Source organism: Zingiber officinale, unplaced genomic scaffold, assembly GCF_018446385.1.
Source record: "Zingiber officinale cultivar Zhangliang unplaced genomic scaffold, Zo_v1.1 ctg134, whole genome shotgun sequence".
NCBI lineage: Eukaryota > Viridiplantae > Streptophyta > Magnoliopsida > Zingiberales > Zingiberaceae > Zingiber > Zingiber officinale.
Window position 1 is genome coordinate 34,470 of NW_024589830.1, and position 23,971 is coordinate 58,440.

A 23,971-nucleotide genomic window follows, 5' to 3' on the forward strand; every position below is an offset into this window, starting at 1 on the left:
TACTTTCTCTCTCCTCAATCTCTCTTGTCACACTCCCTCCTTTTTTTCCTCAACACACTTTCTCTCTCATCATACTTTCTCTCTCTTCAATCTCACCCATCACACTCACTGTTCTCTTTTTTTCTCATCATACTTTCTCTCTCACCATACTTTCTCTCTCCTCAATCTCTCTCATCACACACTCTCTCCTCATTTTTCTCATTACATGTTCTCTCTCTTCATCCTCTCTCATCATACTTTCTCTCACATCATATTTTCTCTCTCATCTTCTCTCATCATGTTCTCTCCTATCATATTCTCTTTTCTCATTTTCTCTTAGCACACTTTCTCTCTCTTCATTCTTTCTCATCACACTTTCTCTCTCATGAGACTTTCTCTCTCATCATTCTCTTTCATCATATTTTTCTCTCACATTCATCTTTCTCTCACATCTAATTTTTTCTCTTATTGTCTTTTAAGGGTAAAAAAGGAAATTTTGATTTATTCCGATAGAAAATATGCAACTAACCAAACATTGTTTTTAAGAGTGATATCTATACTCATACCCATTCTCATTCCACAATACAATGATTCTCATTACGATTCCTATTCCTAGGAAAGAACCAAACGCCCCTGAGTCTATTCAAAAGTCGATGAGATAAATATTGGAGATGTGGCATTCTTGTTGATATCCGGTAGACTTCGCTCCGACCTACAACACAAACAGAGTTAGTGTCGATCGACCTTCGATTCTGTCCTCATATGGAGAGTTGCTCCGCTTGGTCTTCTTAGCCCCCTCGCCTATCGGCTGTCGATGTTGCAAGTTGTGGCGCTATTCGATCGACCAACGCTTGTTGTTGTTGTTGCTCGATCATTTTTACTACTCAAGCTTGAACGAGCATCTCAAGCTCCTCTTGAGTGAGTGCCATGGTGGTGAGTCGTCCAGCGTCTTCCATCCTCTCAGCTCGGATGCAGATGATGTTCCCACAGACGGCGTCAAATATGATCTTATCCGAAAATCGATGAGATGGATGCTGGAAATGTGGCGCTCATATTGACCTCCAGTGGAATTCGCTCCGACCTACAGTTCTTGTTGCTCCGTTTACTGTTTCTTCTTCTTCTTCTTCTTTCTTCTTCTTCTTCGCCGGAGACTGACTTGAGAGTCGGAGAACCATCGCCGGGACCTCTTCCCTGGTTCAGCACTAACGCTGCTTGTGTTGTAGGTCGGAACGAAGTCCACCGGAAATCCATCGGAGGTCCTGTGACTTCTACCGACGACTACCGCACCTCTGTCGGAGCTTGCAACCGTCGACGCCCAACAGACGACGACCGAAAAGTGTTTGGCAGGCGACGACCGACGAGCGATCGACAAGCGACGAACAATCAACGGGCAACGACTGACTAGGGATATATTCAGCATTCAAATTTTGATTAAACAGTGAACTCATAATATAATCAGATTACATAGTATTTACTTTTGTAATCCAGATTACAAAATTTCACTACCTTTTGTAATCGAGATTACATTACATTACAAATTTCAAGTTAAACCAAACAAAATAACCAACCTTATAATGTAATCATGATTACATTACAAAACATATTACACCCTATCAAACGTAATCTTTGTGTTGAAATTAACATATTCGATAGTTATCCCTTGCAATTGAGAAAAGTTGAAGGGAGAGTGTTTTATGTCAATTTTTTTATTAATAAGTTCAAAATTGAAAGAGTGTAACAAGCAAGCATTTGAAGAAAATTGGAATCATATCAACAGCATCTGATTCAAGTTTTTGTTTGATTGGTATATAATTGTTCACTCTCGCTTTCATCTAGATTTCTTGCCCTTGTTGCGTCGAGAAGTAACGGTCGACCATCCATCCTCGTCAGGAACTTGCTCTGACTTTGGCTTTTCGACGACCATGTCACTCGCATTTGATTCATCAACAATCATTTCTGAAACATCATCACTATCATAGTCAACTATCTGCATCACAAAGAGTAGCATTTGTTAGCACCACCTACAATATAGAGATCACACTCGGAAACAACTCAAGCGATGACGATAAAGCAACAAAAAAAGGGACTTAAATAACATGTAGGGCGAATCAAAGTCGATCTATCATTTTGGTCTCATATGATAAGAGTAGCATGAAATTTCATCAAAAGAGACCGTTTGGTTCAACTATACATCTACAACAAATAATGTCTAGTAGGGTCGGCTACATGTCCCCAGGGCATAGCACAGATGGGGAGTGCATGGTTCTGTGGCTGAAAGGTCTAGGGGTCGATCCCCGGGGTGTCATTGTCTGAGGTTAACGTCTCCGCCATACACTTTTCACCTGTGTACCTGCATTTACCTCCCTCCATATCCGTGGGACCGACTCTAGGGGAGCCGCTGATGTGGCGGTTCCACATTTTTTTTTTTTTTTATTTAGTAGGGTCGGCTACATGAATCTTATCAAACACCCTGAAACATATGTATCATCAGAAGTAGAACAACGTATTACATATGTAGAGTTCCGAAAATCACAGGCAATAAATGGTTCAGAACAATTTCATAACTCAAACCAGTAAAAGATTCAATTTTGTTTCGAGCCTTTCAGCTTTTCAGGAGAGCCATTCATAGCCTTGAGACGACAACAAGGTAATTTAAAAAGATTAACAAAAATCTTCCAAGGTGAACAATTGACATTTAACTCAGTCGCTAAGCACACTAAATCATACAATAGTGGAATACCAATGCAGCAACTGAGCCTGTTACTGCCAAAATGCAAAGGCAATTTAATGTGCAGGTTGGTACGGTTATACTCAAACATAAGGCTAAATTGTTAGACAGATGGGCAAGGAGGCATCATAGGCTAAATATTTGGAACTATGTTCCATTGTCTTGTCCTAAACCCAATGCCATGAACAGAAATAATGGCATATATTTGTTGGAAACTACAATTATTATCTAGCCTGCCTTTTCAAACAAGCATAGCCTAGACTAATACAACATTTAAATAACTATACGGGGTTTAAATGAAGTGATAGTGATAATGAACATAAGAGTTATAATTCAAAATAGATTACCTTTTTACTCCGACCAACCGAGGTAGCTATGGGACCTAACCTCCTCAGCTTTTCGATTGATTCATAATTTCCCTTGAGAAAATCTTCATGCATAATCATCAATTCTTCAGCAACCTGCACACATGAATTTTATTATTGAATGCTCAATGAACTTCAATGTCAAGTATCAACTGCCATGACTACCTAGACCAAAAAGTCTAATAAACATATTGAGAGAAGATTTGTTAGGTTCATATTCTTTAAAACACATATTGAAATTGGATACCTCTTCAATGCTACCGTCCTCAACTTCTGTATTGAATAATTCCTCCATATTCTCTTCAAGCATATTTTCCAAATCATCAATATAAAGTGGACCTAGAAAGAAGGTCAATTTAGTTTGCAAAACATAAAAGGTTAATTTCACTAATCAATTACCAAACTGCAAAATTACTTAAGTCTCATCACTTGTTCCAGAGAAATGAGTGAAAGACTAAACCAAAGAAGTTGTGATACTCAAAGAAAGAAACTCATAATTTTTGGAAGCATATCAGACAGGAGAACTTGAAATAGTGAAACAAAGAGCTCTATTTCAAATGTCTGATAGGAAGGGAAGAATTTGAATCAACAAAGCACCAACTTTAACAAAAAATGTATAAAGAGGATAATAAATTCTAAACTAAACATGGAAGGTTCTTTGATTTTGAAGATGAAAACTAACCTTTGGATTGGGAGAACCATGAGAGCACAGTGGAGACAAGCTCCTCAGACTTGGACCGGGATTCCTGCCCACCCCATCCATTCTCCACAGCCATCTGGAGTGCCGTCCAGCGAGAAAGCATAAGTGAGATTCCTTCACCAAGAAAGGACAAAGATTGCGGAGAGAGCACCACACGAGTCTCCTCCTCGGGTCGCCCTCCACTCCCAACAGAGTCCATCACAGCGTCTGATTACTCTAACTTCTTGCGGTTCGATTACATATACAAATTAGATTGTTGATATCAAATTGATGGGTATATGCAAGCAATAGGTTTCTGATATCATAGCATCATATCAAAAGATGGTATAACTGTTGAAACATTTGACACTTGTACAGTATCATTAAAAAATCAAGTTAAAACATGAGTATGACATTTCTTAAACAGGTGCCAATGAAATGACAAAACTATATTGTGCATCAATCATTTGAAGGAACATACACTAATACAACTATTTGCGAAACCCAATCAAACAGTTGTATTCTTGACACATAGATGATAGAAGAGTATCAAGTTTAGAATAGTCAATACAAGTACATAGATCGATAGTAGACAATCAAGTTTAGAATAGTCAACAAAAACTAATACAATGGCATCATGATCTTGGAAAAATAATAAGCTCTTTGAAAAAAGGAAAAGGAAATGCATATCCTTCAATTATATATAATAAATTAAACAAATTAGAAAGGAGCATAAAACTGCACTCAGTGAAAAAAAAAAAGGAAACTCATTTTTGTATAAATTTCAGAACAAAACAAAATTTTAATATCAATATGGCTCCAGGACGCAATTTTTATGTTGTATAGAAGTAAATGTGTTTTCTTGTAAATAACGAACAGAATGATTCAAAAACTAAACACTCTATAAATAATTACCATTGTGCATCTAATGATAAAAAATGTAGGCATGCAAGGACCATGGAGCACAATGTAAGTTCAAGTACCCGATATCATAAGATGCGATGTTGATGAGACCGAGATCACGCTAACAATAGACAATGTGCCAAAAAAAACCCCTTAATACTACCGGATAAACTGTGACAAAAGTTTTGATTTTTCACATTCTTTGAGCTGCTACATGCACACAGTTATCTATTTCCAAAGCTTAAAACCAAATTCATATACTAAAATCAGAAAAGAAAAAAAATCATGTTAACAAGCTGCAGTGAGTTTTGAAGGACGGAATACATAAATATAACGCAAAGAGGATACAAAACGATGAGACAAGAAACATAGTTGGACAGAAACTGCATGAACCAGATCCGATTCTTGTCGATTTTCTCAAGCAAATGAGAACCCTAAAAAACGTATTTTTAACATTTGGAAATTGTGACATCGAGATGAAAACAGGAAAAAGAGTAGATAACTTACGTTTCAACAAGGAAACACCGAACAGAGAAAGAGCTGGAGGGAACGCGAGGAGAGTTTGTTGGGCGGTCGGCCGGGGGAAGAGTTCGACGTGAGAACAAGAAATCGCGAGGGCCGGCTCTCGTTCCTGGAGTAGCGGCGCGTAGAGATTTCGCGTTAACGGCACAGGTATTAGGGTTTTCATTATAATCTAGTACTCTTAATTAGGTAAAATTTCATATGAATCCTCAACAAAAACATTATTCGGGGGAAAATGTTAAATAATTCCAATTTTTAAGGGAAAAAAAATAAGAGGCAATCTATTAACCTAAATTTAAATGCAATGAAATAAAAAAAAAAAAACTTTTTATTTCCTTTATAACGACAAAATCTTAAAGTTTGAAAATTATATGAATCAAATAAATATAATTTCTAAAACACATAAATAAAATGATTTAGAGATTTAAAATTTGTATAGTTTATTTAAAAAAAAAATTAAATTTTAATCAATAGATAAAGTTTGTATCAGGTAAAGCATCGCACCAGTGGTCTAGTGGTAGAATAGTACCCTGCCACGGTACAGACCCGGGTTCGATTCCCGGCTGGTGCAATTCCTTTTTGTTTTCAACCTTTAAAAATCAGTTTTTTTTCAGTATTAATTTTCTCAATGCGATAGCATTTTTTTTTTCCTATTTACTAGGGTAAAGACCTATGCTCATGTTGTTTATGAATTATATTCGTCGAAAGCTCTTTTCGTACGGTAAATAATGATAAAATTTAGTTATAAATAACTTATATATTAAATACATAAATAAAATAAAAATAATATATTACACCAATAAAAAATTAATAAATATTTAAAATAATTATAAAAATATTACTCGTCTAATTTATTTAGAGATAATAATATTTATCAAATCTGTATAATTCAATCGACTATTTTTTTCTCAATCAATAACATTGATAGTCCATTTAGTATATCCTGTAACACTGAGACCAATACAGTGGTCGCAAGCAGTAGCAAGGCGACAAGCAGTAACCATCATACAATTATGTCGTAGTTCGTACAAATGATCAAGGTAGCGTGCGACAACCATTGTACATCGTAATTAGGTCACACGAGCAAAGGTCAACTGCCAACCTGCGTCACATGAGATAGTCACTACGAGAATCAACGCAATTAGGTCGCACAAACAGTCATTGTTGCACGATTAGGATACAATTGGTGTCGCATGTTGCAAAATGAAAAAGATGGCCGAATAAAAAGATTAGGATTATCTCTTGTTCAATAAATCCATGTCTTGGTAGAAAGAACGCTAGAAAAAAAATTATGTGTATATCTTATAAGTCGTCAGAATAGATTAATGGTCATTTAGGATTTATGTCTCTCATTTTATTTTTTTTGATAATTAAAAAAAATAATGAGCCTTCTATTTGGTGGGGCCCTGAGACAGTGGCCTCTCTAACCTCATAAAAGTTACGGCTCAATATTTGCCTCAATTACTTTCTTTTCAGTACTACTAATCTAAGACAAGGATAATAGTTGCTCAAAACATCTACTTAGTCAATCTTGAATAGCCGAGACAAACACAACTTGGTGCCGTTAATCATCTACAGCGAGACTAATTGAACTCAGATGACAAAGTTGGGTTCACAGGCACAGGGAATTGAGACTCTGAGCTAACAAAAACATGGTGGTGGTGCTTGATGCTTCCAATTTCCTTGCAAACTCTTTCCAGGATCGCTAGGAAGTCCCTGACCACCACAAAGATCCTCAGAGGATGTGCTTCTTCCTTCGCCGAGTCGCCATGGAAGTAGTCTGTTGTTTCCTTCACCACTGACATTGCCACACTCTCCTGAGCCTGCACCTTAATGATCCCTTCCTCTGCCCTTCTCATGGACTCATACATTGCCTCATGAAACCTCTCATTGTATTCCTCACACCCTAATGCTTCATTCAGCCTCAACACCTCATTGATCTTCCCGAACCCGCCTGCGAGTTTCGACACATAGCCGTTGAGTACATTGGAGTCCATTGCAGCCGCAGCCTTCACATTGCAGAGCTCTTGAGCCAGGCCGGCGACGGCCTGAAGGCCGAGCTTCCGGTGTTCGAGTCCGTCTCCTTCTGATCTGATGATCTCTTCAGTAACAAAGTGCAGGAGTGTGGTCTTGCCGTCGTAGCTCTTTATATCAACTAGTTTGAGCAATGTATCGAGCTTGAAGGCTTGTGCGCCGCCGCGATTCGTCCCGATGTTCATCCGGTTCCCGGTCTTTAGTACAGCCTCCAGAAGCTTGAGAAACAGCCGGCTGCCGCGTAGTTCTTCGCAAGCTGTCTGATATTGATGACGAATTCATAGTCGGTGCCAAGAACAATCTTGAAGAACAAATGTACTTTGAAAGTAGTTAAGAAGAGATCAAATCTACCTCAAGAGTGAGAAAGGATTTGTTGAGAAATTTGACTTCTGAATCGAAATTAGCCATGAATAGCATGGCTTCCACTCTTTTAAATGGAAATGGAATATCCAGCAAAGCTTTGAGAAATTTCTCTTCTGGACGGAGCTTGAATGGTGGGGAAGAATCATCCTTGCATTCCTTCAATTTATGTTCTTCTTCTTTGTTTAGAGCCATCTTTAGCAGTATCTCGAGCTGTTCAGCTTCCAGTCTCTCTGCATTGCCTGCTTTCATCGATGGTGATGAATTAGAAGAGCAAGATGAGATGCAAAGAAATTGAATGCCGGTGAGAAATAATGTCACCTTCCAGCAATGCTTCGCAGACCTCCTCCTTGGTGGAGTTCAATGATCTCAGAAGAATAGCAATGTTCTGAGACCTCTTCGGATCAAGCGCCGTGGTTGCTTGAGTCGGCAATGGAAGAAGAACCGGTAGGACCTTGTTGATCTCCTTGGTTGTGTTGCAGACGAACAGAGTCTCGATCGCTTCTTCGTTCACCCTGCTGATTCGTCAGCTGAAAGGGATTCTTTAATGGAAGAAAAATTGAATCTTGGCGAGGAATCTCACCGGAAGGAGCTCGATTTCAGCTGATCCCACACCATCGTCCGGTTGGAGCTCGCGGGAAGCTTGTCCCAATGTAAAGGCTTCAACTATGGGCGAGTGGCGTCCGCGTTCTTCTCCGTGCCGTCTGATATGGTTATTTGATCGTTGGGTTGTGTCGGCGGTGGCCTTAGGACTTGCGTCTCCCAGTATCCAGCCGCCGGCGGCGGCGGCGGCGGCGGCCGGGGAACGTCACTCTGTTGATGTCCGTGCGCTGCGAGATCAAAAGTCGCCGCCTTTGTATTTGTAGACAGAGTTTCAGGTGGTGGCGGTGGAGCTGTGACGCGGCAATCTCCGGGCGCGATCCTTTCCGATATGGACCTTAAAGATCTCCGGCTCGAATGGCCGGGGCTCGATCCGAACCTCGCCGACGAGACCAGGGGCGAAGACAGATAGGGAAGCGTGTCCACCGTCGAGCTGCGGGATTCGCACATTTCGGGCACTGCTGCCGGCAACGGCCACCGGGAGCTCGATATCCGCCCGCTCTCCCACCTTCCGGAGCTCCCCTTCCAAGCCGAGGACGGCCTCGGAGAGTAGAATTCCCGCCCTGACGAGTCCTCCGCCACCTTCTCCTCCTCTCCGCGCCCACGAGCGTGTCGCGGTAGCCACGGCATCGGCCGGAGCTCCGGCGACCACAGCTTTGATGCAAAAACAGAGGAGACGCGAGGAGAACTCTTGGGTGCAGCGCCGCCATCGGAGGCGACGCTATCGAACAGCCGTTGGGAGTCGGAGCGAGCGCCGTCCTTGTCGAAGTAGCAGAGCCCCCGCCGGCGGAAAAGGAAGTGCATTGCCGCAGCGGCGGCGAGCAGAGCGAGGAAAGCAAGAGAGACGACGAAGGCGGGCTTGTAGTTGTGGAAGGCGGTCGGCGCGGGGCCAGCGAATGAGGAGAAACTGGCAGGGAAGGTGGGCTGCGAGGCGACGGTCGCCAGCGGCGGCGGAGTGGAGGAGTAGACGGGGAAGAAGAACGGCAGGTGGTCCGGTGCAGCGAACGAGCCGGGCGGTGACTCACCGGGCGGAGAAGAGGAAGCCAGAGGGAAGAAAGGTCGATGGAGAGAACGCCTGCCGTGCATCGCGTCGGACTGATTGAAGCAAAAGCAAAAGCAAAAGCAAGCTGCGTGCGTCCGGAAGAATCCCGAAGAGAAGGCAGCGGAAAGATCTGATATGGAGGTCATTGGAGAAGGAACAGTGATGAGAATCCTCAGCAATGCCAAATTGATTGGATCGCCATTTGCCAATGGTGGGGACGCACGCTGATCCACCCGCCTTTCTACAAATAAATCCATGCATGGCTTTCAGCAAAAGAAAAGAAAGATCAAAAAAAAAAAAATAGTAGATTTCACTCTGACACGCTGCATGGAAAAAGCTTCAGCAAAGCTAAAGAATAAGCCTGGAGCCTGACAGAGTCTCCCTCTCACCTTGCATTTTCACCGAACCCCACAGCCAATTATTCCGTTCATCATTTTGATCAATAATTCCATCGGCTGTTTGTGTTTTGTGGGTTCCAATTTCCAAGAGAGGTAAAACTGCGAGAGTATCTCTTCATTTTAATTCAGAGGCAGAGACAGAGGCAGGCATGTGTGGAGAAGAATCCAGTGGCAATTGGTTTCGTAGTTTATGACAGACTCGATGAGCTTAGCTTAATTGATTCACACTTGGTTTTTAGGTGGTTTGGGACCATTGAGTGAGTATAATAAGTTTGATCTAGATGTAGATCAAACGATTCGGTCAAATATGATTTAAATCAGTAACCAAAAAAAAAGTAACAAAAAAGTTGCATCCAACATTCAAATGCATACAAAAATGCATGTGATGGGCATGATCCGCTACGTACTTTTCATCTTTAGGGTGCGGTTAGCTGTGCAAGGAGCCAATCGATAATTTTATTAAATGTACCAGATCGATTCCTATAAATCAATTGATGATAATAGTAAGTCTTTATATTAGGCCCCTACGAGGCCAACAATACTAAACCGTAACCGTATAGGATGAGCATTATATCTTTTGTCACATATGAGCTTTTACACTAAGAGGAAGGGAATGATAAATGCTTTCAATTGCAAATTAGAAACAGAAACAACTCTCGAGAGATGAATAGGTTGATCTGAATCTTAACATTGTTTATAATGATGTTTAAGTAAAACATTGAGGCATCAAGTGTATGAGTCTAATAACGCCCTTCTCCAAAACGCATTAGCCTTCTCAAAAGCATTTGTCCTAACTGCCATCAATCCTATCTAGGGTCAAATCAAAAGCTTTAAATCAGGGAAAAGTCGACCCACACCAACATTGATAAGATTAAAATACAACTTCTTATACTAACAAACAAAGAGAAATACTTAAGATGGTGACAAAACCAATTGCATAAACTAAAATCATAATGAAAATAAAACCAATTGCATTAGTTTAAGTCCGATAAATTCTCTTGGATCAAAACAACTAAACTGCTTAACACCAAATATTGTCCTATAGCTTATGCAACCATTAAAAGTAGAATATCAAAAGTTGACACTTGATATAATTTTCACTCATCATCTTCGTCCTCATCATCAGCACCAGCAGAGGAATTAAGAGCATTCAGTCGTTCTATGAGCTTGGCTTTCCTTTCCTCGTAGGTGAGCTTCTTTAGGTTATATCTGTAAAGAAAAGATGCCAAAAACATGATGACTAAAGCATTGCTTCTCAAAGAATCCAAACATCTAATGTGTGTATTTATTCCATACCTCTTGTACTCCTTTGGTGGTGACTTTGTGGATTTCACTTGAGTTGGATTGGCACGAATGGCAGCATGAACCTTCTTATACATCTCCTCAAGGTTATCAGGGTCAATTCCTTTCTTTATGTATTGACTGAAATGCTGCTGATACTTTTCAGGCTCATCTTCCATAAGACTCTGAGGGGAAAAAATATTAGGGGTGACAATCATTTACCAAAATATTTCAACTAAAAATAATGTGATATGATACGGGAAAAATATATAATGAGACACCCAAGATAGATGCAATCACAATTAAAGATAAAATTTGATGTACAGTTACAATATATGAACGGTACCAAATGGTTTTAGTTATATCTAGATCATTGAGATAAGAATGAAATGTGAATGCATGAGAGATAAAACCCAGTGAAAGCAACTGACCTTCATGTAAGAGGCAACATGACCACCATAAATGTATTTCCTATGAACTTCTGCATCAAGTTGTTTCTCATCTTTCTTAAAACCAGCAAACCTTTTATCGCTGTGGGGGATATCAAGACCACCATCTAATGCACCCTACATTCGAGAAACATTTTATGAGTCCAACACAGACAGTAACAATAATATGAAATAGCAGTGAATTGTAAGAATGATCTGAACATTGACATGAGTGGAGAATTAGATAAAAGAAACACAAATGCATCACTTCAAAAGGGGCGTCAGCAAAAGCAAATGCACGTCCAATTTAGAAACATTCACACCGCAGAATAATAGGGGATCAAATAGAAATAGATATGTTAAGTTTTAACTTACCACTTGTGTCTAGATCAACAACAGATCAAGGGGAAAAACTAGACCAGGTAACAAAACTTATATAACATATGGGTAAGATGGAAAGCATTTGCAATTCTAATAGGATCAGCAGCAATCTTAGCTATTTAGAGTGAACGAACCTCCTCAACCTCAAATAAAAATTAATTAAAGACGATATAGGAACATTTGATATAATAAGTTCAGTGAGTAAACAAGCACTGAAATGTAACGAACAGCACAAAAGCACAAAATTTTAACAATAAAAAAATAGAAAACAAAGTCCAATCTTTAAAAACCCTATTAAGTCTCCCAGTAAAATAAAAACACCTAAAATTTCCATAACACAACGTCAGCAGAGTGCATGAACATTTTATTTCAAATGAGAAGATCAAACAGCTTCCTCTCATGACCCATGAAAAATACATTTTATGTCCCTATTTATTTCCAAACTAATGTTCTGATCAAACATATACATGCAGCCAAAGGATAAGAACAAAGCAATTCTCCTAGCATTCATAGGCAGTGTTCATCAAATTAAGATAACCAGTCATACCTAACCACACATAATATTAGTTGAGCATTTTTCAACACAAATTATTCTGGAATTAAAACATCTAAAGCATTTCTTTTTGCACATGTAATCAAGCATTTCTTAACAACCTTCAATCGAACATTCAAATATTATTATTTAATGTGGGTACTTAGCTTCACAAGAAATTGAGCTGTCAAAGGTAATTCTATTCTAGAAAGAGGAAAGAAGACTGCATGATAAATAGGGGTGTAAATGAGCCAAGCCGCTCGTGAGCTATTCGAAGCTCAATTCGATAAAAGCTCGTTTGAGCTCATTTAATTAGACTCGTTAAGATAAACAAACCAAGCTCAAGCTTCACAATATTCGACTCGTTAATTCGTGAACATGTTCGTTAAGCTCATGAATTTTTAAATAAAACTATAATAGTTTTGATATTGAATTTATGGATTTTACACTCTACTTATGAAAAACATAGACAAATATATTAAATTTATTTATTAGAATAAAATTATAAATTTTAACAAGAATATTATAATTTTTTTAAAATATATAATTTATTTTTTAATGAATATTTTAATTTATAATTTATATTTATTAAGCTCGTTTAGGCTCGATAAAAGCTAGAATAAGTTCGTGAACCATGAATATATTCGTTAAATAAAGCTCGAGCTCGGCTCGATTATAAACGAGCCAAACTCAAAAATCAAATTCAGCTCGGCTCGGCTCGATTACACCCCTAATGATAAATGCATTATCTAGACAGATACCTTGAGAGCACCAAATACTCTGTTGCCTGTAGTTGTCCTTAAAAGGCCAACATCAAGTAAAGCACGGAAAGGTCTTCGATTGTCAGTGGGTTCAACAGAGAAATCTTCTCCAGTAGCCTGAAGGAGAAATGATATGATGCAAGAAGTATTTGACAAAATAATATGATATTGACCAAGAATATAAAAGACACCTCGACATTTCCTTCATATTCAGAATCCAACTCAAGCTTCTTCAAGACACGCCTTGCCAAGAGAAGTCCAGTGCAGTATGCTAATCGCCGACAAATACAGGTTGAGATAGTGAAGCACAAACATAAACAAACAAGGAAATGGGTGTCTAACCTGCGGCATAGTTTGTAAGACCAGTTTCAAGCCCATATCGTGGGAGTTCATGGGCATACGCAGATGAAAGAACCAAATCACCAACAATGGTTGAAGATATTATTTGTGCAACAATATCCTTGTTAGTCTGATAGCAAATCAGGTTAAGAAGTATAACCAGACAATGATATATGGTAAAAAAGGGCAATAACTATCATATAATATAAAGACCACTTTTGAGGATACAAATCGGACAACAAATCTATACTTAGGTGTATTATATTTGTTCTTGTCCTGGTTAATCAATCTGATTCGTGCACGATAATCAGTCTTTCCCTCTGTGCAATCACAAAAAATTCTTAATAAATACCAACAGCACAATGATAGTTAAAGACACAAATGAAAATTTTACCTCTCCTTCTCTTGTACTTGACTTGAAATCGCTTGAAGTAAGCCTTGGTCTTTAGAGTTTTGACGAAAACCTGAGGTTAACAAATAACAAAAAACAGGGAACTCAGTTACACCATGCTTTTACAAAAAAAAAAATTTAAAGATTCAAAATAGTTCAAGAATAATGTTGAAGGGAAAAGAAAGGAAATAAATATATTGTTTCACTTTCATTCTATTTCATTTTTCTTATTTACTTGGACTAAATAAGAAAAAAAAAACACCTTTTTGAGTTCAAAAGATGGCATATACTTTATTACAATTTTGCAAAAATATAAAATAAAGATTACAAGTAAACAAGGGAAACTTATGGTTTTATTTCTTTTCTTTTTTCCTCTTACTTAAATCCCAGTAAAAACAACTCAGAAGACAAGAAAAAAATTATAGAAGACAACAGATCAAGACAATTCATAAGTGTGAAAGAAGAATAGTTAATAGCTAACAATTTTAAAAAGGTAAAAATTGGTGATCCATACACATGACTTCATTCCGATCACTTGCCTTTCAATTTCAGTTTCAAGAACTCAGAGCCACAGGTTTAAACACGCACCTTCAAAACATTAGAGCAACAACGCCAAAATCCATATGCCAAACCACGCTAACCAAACTAGCATATTCAACTTTAAAACAACAAGCCACAAAATTACAATGTTGCAGTATCAAACACGAAACCCAACCCATAAGTCATTCAAAGATGTAATACAGCTCAACCAGTCAAAAATAGAACGTAAAAGAGTTAGATCTGCGCATAGTATTACAGAGCAACCAAAATCTAATAACCTAATAACCATCAGCACCAGTAAACTACCGGAAGCAGTAGAACTTGACGCAAATTTTCATAAACAGCTAAGTAGCCCGGATATGAAACCTTAAATGTATCACAAATCGCAATAGGTTACATGTCTTCATAATCGATATTAATCATCATGGATCGTGTACAACGGATCAAGAGAAAACCTTACTGCTACGGAGACGGTATAAAGGCGAAGCAAAACGATGCGTTTAACTCATAAAACTAGATAGAAAACAGAGGGTTCAAGGGCATCTCACCATCTTGCTCCTCTCCCCACGCACTGCCGCCGCTGTGGAGTTGAAGGATAGGAGAAGGGGGCTTAAAATAGGGTGGCTCTTACAGAAACCCTAAGCCATCGCATAACGAGATCCAACGGTTGCGATCACAAATGGTCATAAATGGGCTTGATTTGATCTGCTTACCGACTCGCTCGGCCCAATAACTCGTGCTAAATTCTCCATGTGAATTTATGAAAAAAAAAAAAATATATATATATATATATATATATATATATATACAATTATAAAATTAAGTTTGAAATCAATATTTAAATTTTCACAAAGTTATTCAGTTAAAATTGAAATGAATGAAATTAACAGAATTTATTTTTTTAACTAACCAAATCAATTAAAAATTTTAATAAAAAATTAAATAAATCATACCGATAAAATATCAATTAAAATCAACTTAACCAAATTTATCAAAATTTTCTAACTAGAGTCTAAAACTTCGGTTAAATTTCAGTCTAAAAATTTAATTTGATTTAAAATTTTGATTTATTTAATTTAATTGAATAGAAAATTTTAAATCAAACCCAAACTGAGTTTTTAAATTTGATTTATTCAGTTTAACTGAATTTTTTATCACTCCTATAGGACTGTAGATGAATTAAGCATTGTAAACAATCTTAATATTTAGTTTGGTAAAAGTTTGTTTATATTCATTCAATATACACAAAATTAATTAAACAAACAAGATTGAATAACTTGTTAAATTAACAAACAAATTTGAACATATATGTATTCAACTCGTTAATGTTTATGAATGACATTCATGAATAATATTCGTGAATAATATTCATAAACAATATTTATGAACAACGTTCATAAATAATATTTATGAATCATATTATTAATAAACTTTTATCAATATGTTAAATAAATAATAAAATAAATAAATTTGAATTATAAAACTCAATAATCAATCAAATATATATAATTATAAAATTCAAGTTTGGACGTTTTTTTAATTTCGCCAGCATCTAACAATTGAATTTCAACTTTGATAAATCAATAGAATTTTTTTTTAATAAGTAATTGACCTAAGAAGGTGTTATGCTAATAAGTTATCCAATACAAACGCTTCCTAATTTATCCTAATAATCAATAAAAGACTTCCATGAAACCAAATTAGTCACTCTAAAAATTAATTAATACAAACTAGATATCAAATACCAATTAAAAATAAAAAATAAAAAAATAAAATTAGTTTGATGAAGGCTATTGTTTATGAATAAGAATTTATTTTGTCCGTTTAATGTGTTAAGAACGAGTTTGATTAACCCATTCTAGAGCTTTTATAAATGTGTTTGTTTACAAACTCATGAAAAGCTCGGCCAAAACTTAAATAAAAATCATTTTTTTTTTATGACTTGTCACAAGAAAGAGAGAACACAGACAATAGGAAGAGTTGAGGGGCTGTAGTTGTTTCACGTGAAGGGACAATAAGAACAAAGGGCAATGTATTTTGATAAACGAACTGGAAATACAACTTAAAAGAGGTGTTGGTAGGGCAAAGAAAGTACATTTAGCGGATACAGTTCCACCACGGTTTCAAAAGATAAACTATTAGCCAGTAGCCAAAATAGAATAGCCAGTCACTTCGCACCTCTATGTACATCAAGATTTCAATCTTCATAATTTTTAAGAAGATACAGTTCCAAAAGCCCAAAATTTGCAGCGAAGAAAGGTAACTGTCTTTAACTATTTTCCTGGTGAACATTGAACTGCAGACACTACTCTGCGGACTCACCTTCAGCTTTCAAGTCCTGTGTCTTGGACTTCAATGATGACTCCGGCAAAGATTCAGAGAGGATCATGGGCACCACTTCTGGCGGTGGCAGGCAGCGTTTGGAGAAATAAGCTGCTATGCTTTTCTGCTTCTTAACAGTGTCTGTAGAGAATAACAAGCTACCACTTAGATGTGGTATGAATAAGCCAGATACAAAGGTTCCATATGATAAAGTGGAAGTCCAATTGAGACATGTCTCCTAGATTTATTTTACTATAGTAGATTGTCAGTACCTGGAGAAGATTCAGTAGCAGGCATGCCAAGCCTTTCCAGAATATCTTTCTTAACCTGCATTCACATATTAGCAAAGATTGTCACAATAAGAATTCAGCCAAAAAAAGAAGGAATATTTTAGATAAAAGTGATTACTTTGATAGCATGTGAAGTTAGATTTTTACCTGCCAATGGTTGTCGACAAAACTAGATATTTCTCGTACTTTATTTCGTAATTGTGTCTTTGAGATGGATGGAAATTTCTGTTGCAGCACCTCTACCATCTTGTTAATTCCATGTGGGCAAGACTGAACCAACCTAACCTGTGGGTTAAAGAAAAAGGAAAATGATGATGAACAAACAAGGACATCAGACTTAAACAATCTAGCTTTGCATATCCAACAATATACTTACAAATTCTGGCAAGTCCAACTCTGATATCACTTCTGAAGTCCCTGGTTGAGTGGATGTCTCTTGTGAAGATTCACTAACTTGTTGAACTTCGTTCAATGTACTAGGATTTGGAGAGACATAAATGATGGGGCATCCAGGGAAGGCCACCATGCAGAGAGCTTGTAAACAAATCTGCTCAATTTTAGCTGTGCCAGACAACTCTTCAGTTATCCGTAGTTCAGATAATTCATGATTTAAATTGGATATCACCAACGGTTGGCTCTTTCGAAGAGCCTTCTCAGTCAAATTAAAAAGAACCTTCTGCTGCCAAAGCAATTTTGCAACATCATCAGTCTCCAACTTACAAGTTGAGGAGCTTTTCACCTCGTTCTCAGTACAATCAGTTGGAGTAAGTTGAACACCCTGTGTATAAATATGTTTTAGATTATAAGAAAAAAACTAAAAACAGAAATTAATCTAGAACAAAAATAACTGAGTCACTTCCATTTTACACACTGCAGTGACCTAACAAATCATAGATCCTGGAAATTCTAGATGCCAAAGATGTAAATGGCAATTGACATTGCCACAAAATTATAAAATGTATAAGGTTGCTCATGCAGCTTACTACTCAAACCTATCGGGAAAAAAAATGTATGCCAGAGCAAAGATTGCTCCTAATATACTACTGATTCACATGAAAAATCACCAGGAATTCAAGTAAAAATTTAGAGGGAAAAGCAAAACCAATAGTTCTTACATTCAGTTTCACACGCTGTCATTGTGATTCGTAATAGTCACCAAAGTAGAAATTCAGCTTAAGCTTGAATCCAAATATTATCAAGAAATACATAAACAATGGAATTATAGAAGACAACTAACAAATGGCATAGATATTTGAGAGCAGCCGAAAAAAAAGGAAATACTGAAATTTATCCAGTTGTGAAAGTCCATTTTACTTTTTGTCCCAGTTACATTTGTAACAATTTACACTGTCGTTCTTGATAAATATATCATATCACATCACCTACTAATTCATGACCAATATTAGTATATGATAGGGATAAAAAAATATATTACCTATAGACTGATAGTGAAGATGCATTCAAAACCAATAGGTAGCATGACAATGAAGCGGAAAAAAACACAACTCTGCTAATCACATTGGAAAAAGTATCAGAAAGAATCATGAATGCCCAAAACACGAGTGATAACTTTTCTGGAAGAAAAACCTAATCTTTCAATTAATCAGAAAAATTGAAAATGTATTCTAGAGTAACACAACAGAGACCAGTTTGGAAATGAAGCACACTAGGAACAGAACAAAATAGATATATGTTTTTTCCCAAGTGTTTTTAAGACGCACCTCAGTTTCAGAGAGATAGCCATCAGGAACAACAAAACTATCTTCACTTTCACAATCATTCTCATTTTCCAAAGTTTCTCCTTCAATAGATTCTTCATCCATCTTGTCACAGTCAGAAAGGCTTTCACCTGGAGCCTCCTATTCATAAAACATGGTAAGTACTTTTTGACATCCTGCCCAAAGGGACTAATACAACTATACAAGAAATTAAGTGTCAAGCACCTCTTCCCATTCCTCATCACTGTCAACATCATAGTCCAATTCAGGATCCTTCCTCAATGGGTGCCTTTGACCAACAACAAGGCTATAATAGTAAAGATTAAGTTAAAGACATAATAGTTGTAATCAAATTCTTTTAATAAAAAATGCTAGTTCCTACTAGAAAGCATTAAACCTTGCCTTTTTCTGCACCAAGTACCATAATATGCCGGTCTATTGCTTTTGTCAAACTGCAACAGCTTTTTCTTCAGTGAATGAGCTGATGTTGAGGTAACAACAAGATCATTTTGACTAGACATGCTGTCTGCAAGAGATTCCAGTTCCTCATCAAGCCTATCGCTGCTTGACAGGCTATAACTTATCACCTCACAAGAGGATTTTTCTATCTTTGGAGCAGCACTTTTTTTATGAGTTTCACCTAACAAGGATGATTTTTGAAGCTTAATCTCCTTCGTCAAGTTAGCTTTTGGATTATGCCTAACACCCCAGCATGAAGATCTATTGCAGTGAGCCAACTTTCGCCAGCCATCAACATGGAACCTGGAAAATTAAAGATCAAATTCTTGTTATTGCAACAAAAGGTTTTCCTAAACTTTTAATTACTTCCCCATGACTGCAACATCTGCAAACTATATACATAATACACACAGAATCTAATTAAACCTTCGAGAACCAAGATGTTACTCTGACAATTTGTACACAATCAAAAATAGCACCCTCGAGTTATTGTAGAAGAAAACTAAATTATAAAAAAAATTGTATCCAAGGGATCATTCTAACAATGGTCTAATTCATTCAATATTGGAACAAGAATGATTCATCATTAACAACAACCCATGTTTGTACCAGCCATTTGATATCAGATATAAAATGGATCCTATCCATTGGACTTGCTTCTGAAATCAATTAAATCACTCTCATTATGTTAACTAAAGTCTTGTCTTATACATTTTATTTTAATCAATTTAAGTATCCTAACTAGACAATATTAGTTGCCTTTGAACATATCCATACCATCAGGTACAAGAATGGTTTTCAAAATAAAATCCATTTTCACGGATGAAGCATAGAGAAACCTAGAAGGCCTTAAGTTAGAAAAATAAGGTGAATATAAATACAAAGATCCTCTTGAGTACCTGCGAAGATCCTCTATGGTCATGTTATGTTGCTGATGCAAAGCAATATCCATTGATGATGTAACAGCATTAAGCATTTCTTCATTCGAAGCAATTTCAGTAGATGGTTTAATCATGGGAGATTTCCCATCGGGGATATCAGAATTATGGCTACTCTTACTCTTGAGAAACAATTCCATCAAAGAAGCTTGTTTCTGCACAGCCCGTTGCTTCTTCAATTCAGCTTCTTCTTTCTCACGGCGTCTTTGTTCCCTAGCAGCCTCTTCTTGTTGCTTCTTAATTTGTTTCTTCAGTTCAATTTGTTCTTTTTCATGACGTTTTCTTTCCCTTTCAGCTTCTTCCTGCATCCTCTTAAGTTCCTTTTCCTGCAATTCAGGAAGGAAACCTGTAATCGTGAGAAAAGATGGAAACTATTTGTAATAATAACCATTCCACATTTTCAAGAGAATGGAAGGCCCAGTGCCAAGTAGAAGATATTACTTAAAGGATATATATGCATACAGAGGAAATATATGCTCCCAATTTCTCTTATTGTGCACTTCTTCAACAAAATTTCAAGTAACTGACATTAAACTAGGGGTGGCAATTCGGTTCGGGTTCGGGTTGACAGGTTCGGGTTGACAGGTTGGCGGGTTGGCAAATGACAACCTGAACCCGACCTGATTATTATTTCGGGTCAAAATATTCAACCTGAACCTGATCTGTTTATTTGCACTTGACCCGAACCCGACCCGAACCCGACCCGTTTGACCCGTTTAACCCGTTTAACCCGTTTGACCCGTTTAACCCGTTTAACCCGTTCGACCCGTTTGACCCGTTTAACCTGTTTGACCCGTTTGACCCGAATATGACCTGAATTCATTAAATAAAATTTGTATATTTAATTAAAAATTAAAAATAACATTTAATCATTTATCTACACAAATTGAAAATTCATATCATAAATAATAAGCCATAGCAACATTGCAATCAATAGCATAACATATCTCTATGTTTAGGGTTTTTAACTTTTTTAAATTTGTAATTTTAGTTTAAATTTATAATTATTTATAAACGGGTTCGCGGGTTGTAATCGGGTCATTTCAGGTTGACCCGAACCCGACCTATTTATTAATTGGGTCAAATGGGTCGACCCGATTTCGACCCGAACCCGAAACTACCCAACCCTAACCTGATTTTTTCGTGTTCGGTTCGGGTCGTGTTTTCGTGTCGGGTCAAAAATTGCCACCCCTACATTAAACCCTATAAATTCTCTAAAAATTATGACCCATTTAGAGAAGAAATAACAATAACCTAAGTAGCATATGAAACTAACAACAAAATGAAGATATATAACATCAGCAACCTTGATTATCAATTTTCATTCAAGAATGTTGGGATAACAATTTTAGCAGAATTTTAATATATAGGTATAGAATATTTGAAATTACATTCTTCTCAAATATCTATTTAAGGCTGTTGGTACATAGTATTAAAAATTATTAATTATACAAACAGCAGGAGATGGCATTCAACATGAAAATGACATACATTTTGAAGTTTTTCCTTTTGAAGCTCCCGCTCTAGTTTCTTCTTTTCCTTTTCAGCACTCTGGTTAGTCTTCTCAAAAGCCTTTATTAATTCCTTTTCTTGTAACCTGGCTTCCTTTTTTGCCCTTTGAATGACAAAAGGATAATTTTAAATAAGTTATGAACTAATGATTAAAACAAGAAATAGAAAGCTTAAAAAGAATAAGGAAAGAAAGATTTCTTACATGTCAGCATTATTCTTCTGGGACAATCTATCAACCAACATAGAGATCCCTTGTTTATTCAATACCTTCCTAAGTTTTATTGACGCTTGAATCAGATCAGCCTTATAGCTTTCTGTCTGTGGCGAATTTGCTAACGCTGACAATGTCTCTGAAATTATCCAAGGGCAAAGATGTCAGTCTAATGCACCAATACCGCGAAAGAAAGTACTCCAGTGCTTCATTCTTTATTCTGTAGGGAAATGAATAATGCACTAGGATGGTATGGATTTGAGATAGTTAACAGAACAAGTGGAAATTATAGAAAACAAATAAACAAGACACAGTTAACACAAAGACAATAGCATAGGCATGTGGCAAAATGCAATTGTGTGACCCTAATACCAAGTGTTTTCAAAACCAAAACAAACCGGCCATCCAAAGCTTAGGAACAAGCAGGACCACAGGTTCAATTACTAGTTCAGGTTTAAAAACACTATTCTAACCTATGAATTGCAAGTGGCACTAAAAAGTAATAATCTCACCATGAAGAGTAGAAATTCTCTTATGGATCTTGTTCCGAGCTATGCGTCGAATATGTACAACACTGCGAAGGGATGCAGGCAGCAACTTGGCATCTCTTGTCTGGTAAACCAAGTAAACAGATAACAAAAGGTCAATTACAAAATCATATTTACAGAAGCAGCCAAGGGGGGTAAAAGAAAAAAAGTAAGGTATCACCTCCCAGCACCAAAGGCACAAATCTGATTCGTCTTCCAACACATCAGTATCCGGGCTGGTAATGCCATACATTACTCTTTGTCCAATAGAGAGTAGAGTACAGCGAACTGAAGCCAAAGTAACTGCTTCTCTTTCCTTCAACTTCTCATAAATTTCCTCTGCTAATTTAGAAAATGGAAGATTTCTCTCCTCCAGCAAAAAAGCAATCATCGAGTTATTTGAAAAAGAGTTGGCATCATCAAGTTGTAGCTTAAGACCAGAAAACTCTTTAAAATAATCAACAAGTTCATCCAATTCTTGCTGGCATTGTGTTATAAGTGATTCATTGTTATGAATCATTTCCCCATCAATCCTTTTCCTTTTCAAATTCTTTTTACCCCCATTCTGTTCATCTTTCAACTCGGCTTGGCATTTCACCTTTTCCCCGACATCTTGAACTAATTTTGAAGGCCTGTTTGAGCTCAGTACTGAACCGCAAGGAAGGCCCGTGCTATTGGTAGAGTGAATTGACTTCTCAGCCAAGTGATCTTTGGTGCTCTCCCTTTCCGTTGCTTCAGTAAGACTATCATCAAGCACCATCAGATCCTCGTAGTTTTCAAGGGCTCTGTTGAGAACTACCTTGTCTTCCTCTTTCCCTGAGCAAATGTCTAAAACCATATCACCCCTGACAACTTTGGAAAGTTTGCATTCATCTGTTTTGTCAGTGACCGCAGCACCAGGAGAGGTCATTGTTACTCTATAGAGTATTTCGCAAAACAGGTATGAAAAATGGGAAGAAACAACTCCAGAAATTCCAATACAACTAAAGGGTTTCCTGTAAATAGCACGAACATCAAAATGAATTGCATTACAAGGGGAATATAGCAGTCACTACCGAAAAAGTAAAAAAAAAACAACACTTTTTTAGTTTTAGATACCCCTAGGCTGTCAATTCCAGGTCAAACATCTTCCAAGATCCTAAATTTCTCGACAACGGTATCCCTTGAGGATGTGAAGAACGGAGACTAATCAAAACCCTCTTCGACGAATAATGAATCTGAAAAGGCAGATGCTATTCTAAATTAACGCCGAAACCCCAGTAATCACATTATAAGGATGTACAAGAAAACCCTCATTTCCAGACTTCCTCATCGCAAGAAACCAAGAAACCTCACCATTCGCAGATCGTAAGATTACCTTTAGATCGGCCACAGTGGATAAGAGCAGCTGCAGAGAAACGATCGACGAGTCAACTTTTCTTCCCGATTTCTCCTCTTTTTTCCCACCGGTCTCGCTTGCTTCTTTGAACCTCGCCGCTTCCTTCGGCGAGACAATGAGAAGCCGATTATATCGGACGGCGGCGAAGCTCGCGCCAAATGATCTCGTAACGTATGGCCGAGATCGCATGAAGAGTGGCGATGGGAGAAAGGAACGTCACTGGCCGTTGGATCGACGTCGGTCCGTGAAAATGGGGATTGGGTTTCCCGCCAATTGCATTACGTTTTCCCTCGCAGCGTCGTTTCATGTCTTGCGAGTCCCAATTGGGCCGAGTTGGGCTTTGCCTTCTGATC

The 23,971-nt window shown here is 37.4% G+C and overlaps 4 protein-coding genes and 1 non-coding gene across 7 annotated transcripts; 1 reads left to right on the top strand and 4 right to left on the bottom strand.

Annotated features, from left to right (window-relative positions):
* Positions 1–1,669: 1,669 nt before the first annotated feature.
* Positions 1,670–5,318, bottom strand: LOC122036211 (pre-rRNA-processing protein TSR2 homolog). Of its 2 annotated transcripts, none has more exons than XM_042595479.1 (5): positions 5,162–5,318; positions 3,755–3,995; positions 3,320–3,411; positions 3,055–3,168; positions 1,670–1,966 (listed from the first exon to the last, which is right to left on the bottom strand). In XM_042595479.1, exons 2-5 carry the CDS (start codon positions 3,969–3,971, stop codon positions 1,808–1,810), a joined length of 582 nt encoding a protein of 193 aa, XP_042451413.1. In that variant the 5' UTR covers positions 3,972–3,995; positions 5,162–5,318; the 3' UTR covers positions 1,670–1,807. The 2 variants fall into 2 exon arrangements, with proteins under 2 accessions (XP_042451413.1, XP_042451412.1); XM_042595478.1 differs by having other exon boundaries at positions 3,755–3,992; positions 5,162–5,317.
* A 358-nt stretch (positions 5,319–5,676) lies between these two features.
* TRNAG-GCC lies at positions 5,677–5,747 on the top strand. The gene has a single exon. It is a non-coding gene; the product is annotated as a tRNA-Gly (tRNA).
* Positions 5,748–6,677: 930 nt separating this feature from the next.
* LOC122036159 (formin-like protein 1) lies at positions 6,678–8,328 on the bottom strand. The gene is made up of 4 exons (XM_042595396.1): positions 8,154–8,328; positions 7,892–8,085; positions 7,562–7,812; positions 6,678–7,470 (listed from the first exon to the last, which is right to left on the bottom strand). Exons 1-4 carry the CDS (start codon positions 8,186–8,188, stop codon positions 6,760–6,762), a joined length of 1,191 nt encoding a protein of 396 aa, XP_042451330.1. The 5' UTR covers positions 8,189–8,328; the 3' UTR covers positions 6,678–6,759.
* A 2,233-nt stretch (positions 8,329–10,561) lies between these two features.
* LOC122036160 (60S ribosomal protein L5-1-like) lies at positions 10,562–14,925 on the bottom strand. The gene is made up of 9 exons (XM_042595397.1): positions 14,812–14,925; positions 13,727–13,796; positions 13,561–13,652; positions 13,336–13,462; positions 13,185–13,264; positions 12,994–13,110; positions 11,323–11,457; positions 10,907–11,076; positions 10,562–10,819 (listed from the first exon to the last, which is right to left on the bottom strand). Exons 1-9 carry the CDS (start codon positions 14,812–14,814, stop codon positions 10,708–10,710), a joined length of 906 nt encoding a protein of 301 aa, XP_042451331.1. The 5' UTR covers positions 14,815–14,925; the 3' UTR covers positions 10,562–10,707.
* A 1,353-nt stretch (positions 14,926–16,278) lies between these two features.
* On the bottom strand, positions 16,279–23,735 carry LOC122036186 (chromatin assembly factor 1 subunit FAS1-like). 2 transcript variants are annotated; one of them, XM_042595436.1, is made up of 14 exons: positions 23,598–23,735; positions 23,339–23,457; positions 22,422–23,235; positions 22,226–22,325; positions 21,705–21,852; positions 21,482–21,605; positions 19,952–20,316; positions 18,996–19,355; positions 18,819–18,900; positions 18,597–18,734; positions 17,252–17,653; positions 17,023–17,160; positions 16,858–16,912; positions 16,279–16,726 (listed from the first exon to the last, which is right to left on the bottom strand). In XM_042595436.1, exons 3-14 carry the CDS (start codon positions 23,148–23,150, stop codon positions 16,569–16,571), a joined length of 2,799 nt encoding a protein of 932 aa, XP_042451370.1. In that variant the 5' UTR covers positions 23,151–23,235; positions 23,339–23,457; positions 23,598–23,735; the 3' UTR covers positions 16,279–16,568. The 2 variants fall into 2 exon arrangements, with proteins under 2 accessions (XP_042451370.1, XP_042451371.1); XM_042595437.1 differs by lacking the exon at positions 23,339–23,457 and having other exon boundaries at positions 23,598–23,721.
* Positions 23,736–23,971: the final 236 nt, after the last annotated feature.

Coding starts and splice junctions, on each gene's coding strand:
- LOC122036211 (XM_042595479.1), bottom strand. CDS start 3,971: ATGGACTCTGTTGGGAGTGGAGGGCGACCCGAGGAGGAGACTCGTGTG. Junction 3,412..3,754: donor ATGGTTCTCCCAATCCAAAG/GTTAGTTTTCAT, acceptor CCTTCTTTCTAG/GTCCACTTTATATTGATGAT. Junction 1,967..3,054: donor CGGTTGGTCGGAGTAAAAAG/GTAATCTATTTT, acceptor TTTGTGATGCAG/ATAGTTGACTATGATAGTGA.
- LOC122036159 (XM_042595396.1), bottom strand. CDS start 8,188: ATGGTGTGGGATCAGCTGAAATCGAGCTCCTTCCG. Junction 8,086..8,153: donor CTGAAATCGAGCTCCTTCCG/GTGAGATTCCTC, acceptor ACGAATCAGCAG/GGTGAACGAAGAAGCGATCG. Junction 7,813..7,891: donor CTGCGAAGCATTGCTGGAAG/GTGACATTATTT, acceptor CGATGAAAGCAG/GCAATGCAGAGAGACTGGAA.
- LOC122036160 (XM_042595397.1), bottom strand. Junction 13,265..13,335: donor TCTTACAAACTATGCCGCAG/GTTAGACACCCA, acceptor GTCGGCGATTAG/CATACTGCACTGGACTTCTC. Junction 11,458..12,993: donor GAGTATTTGGTGCTCTCAAG/GTATCTGTCTAG, acceptor TCTCGAATGTAG/GGTGCATTAGATGGTGGTCT.
- LOC122036186 (XM_042595436.1), bottom strand. CDS start 23,150: ATGACCTCTCCTGGTGCTGCGGTCACTGACAAAACAGATGAATGCAAA. Junction 21,853..22,225: donor GAGAATTTCTACTCTTCATG/GTGAGATTATTA, acceptor GGATAATTTCAG/AGACATTGTCAGCGTTAGCA. Junction 18,901..18,995: donor GGTACTTGGTGCAGAAAAAG/GCAAGGTTTAAT, acceptor TTACTATTATAG/CCTTGTTGTTGGTCAAAGGC.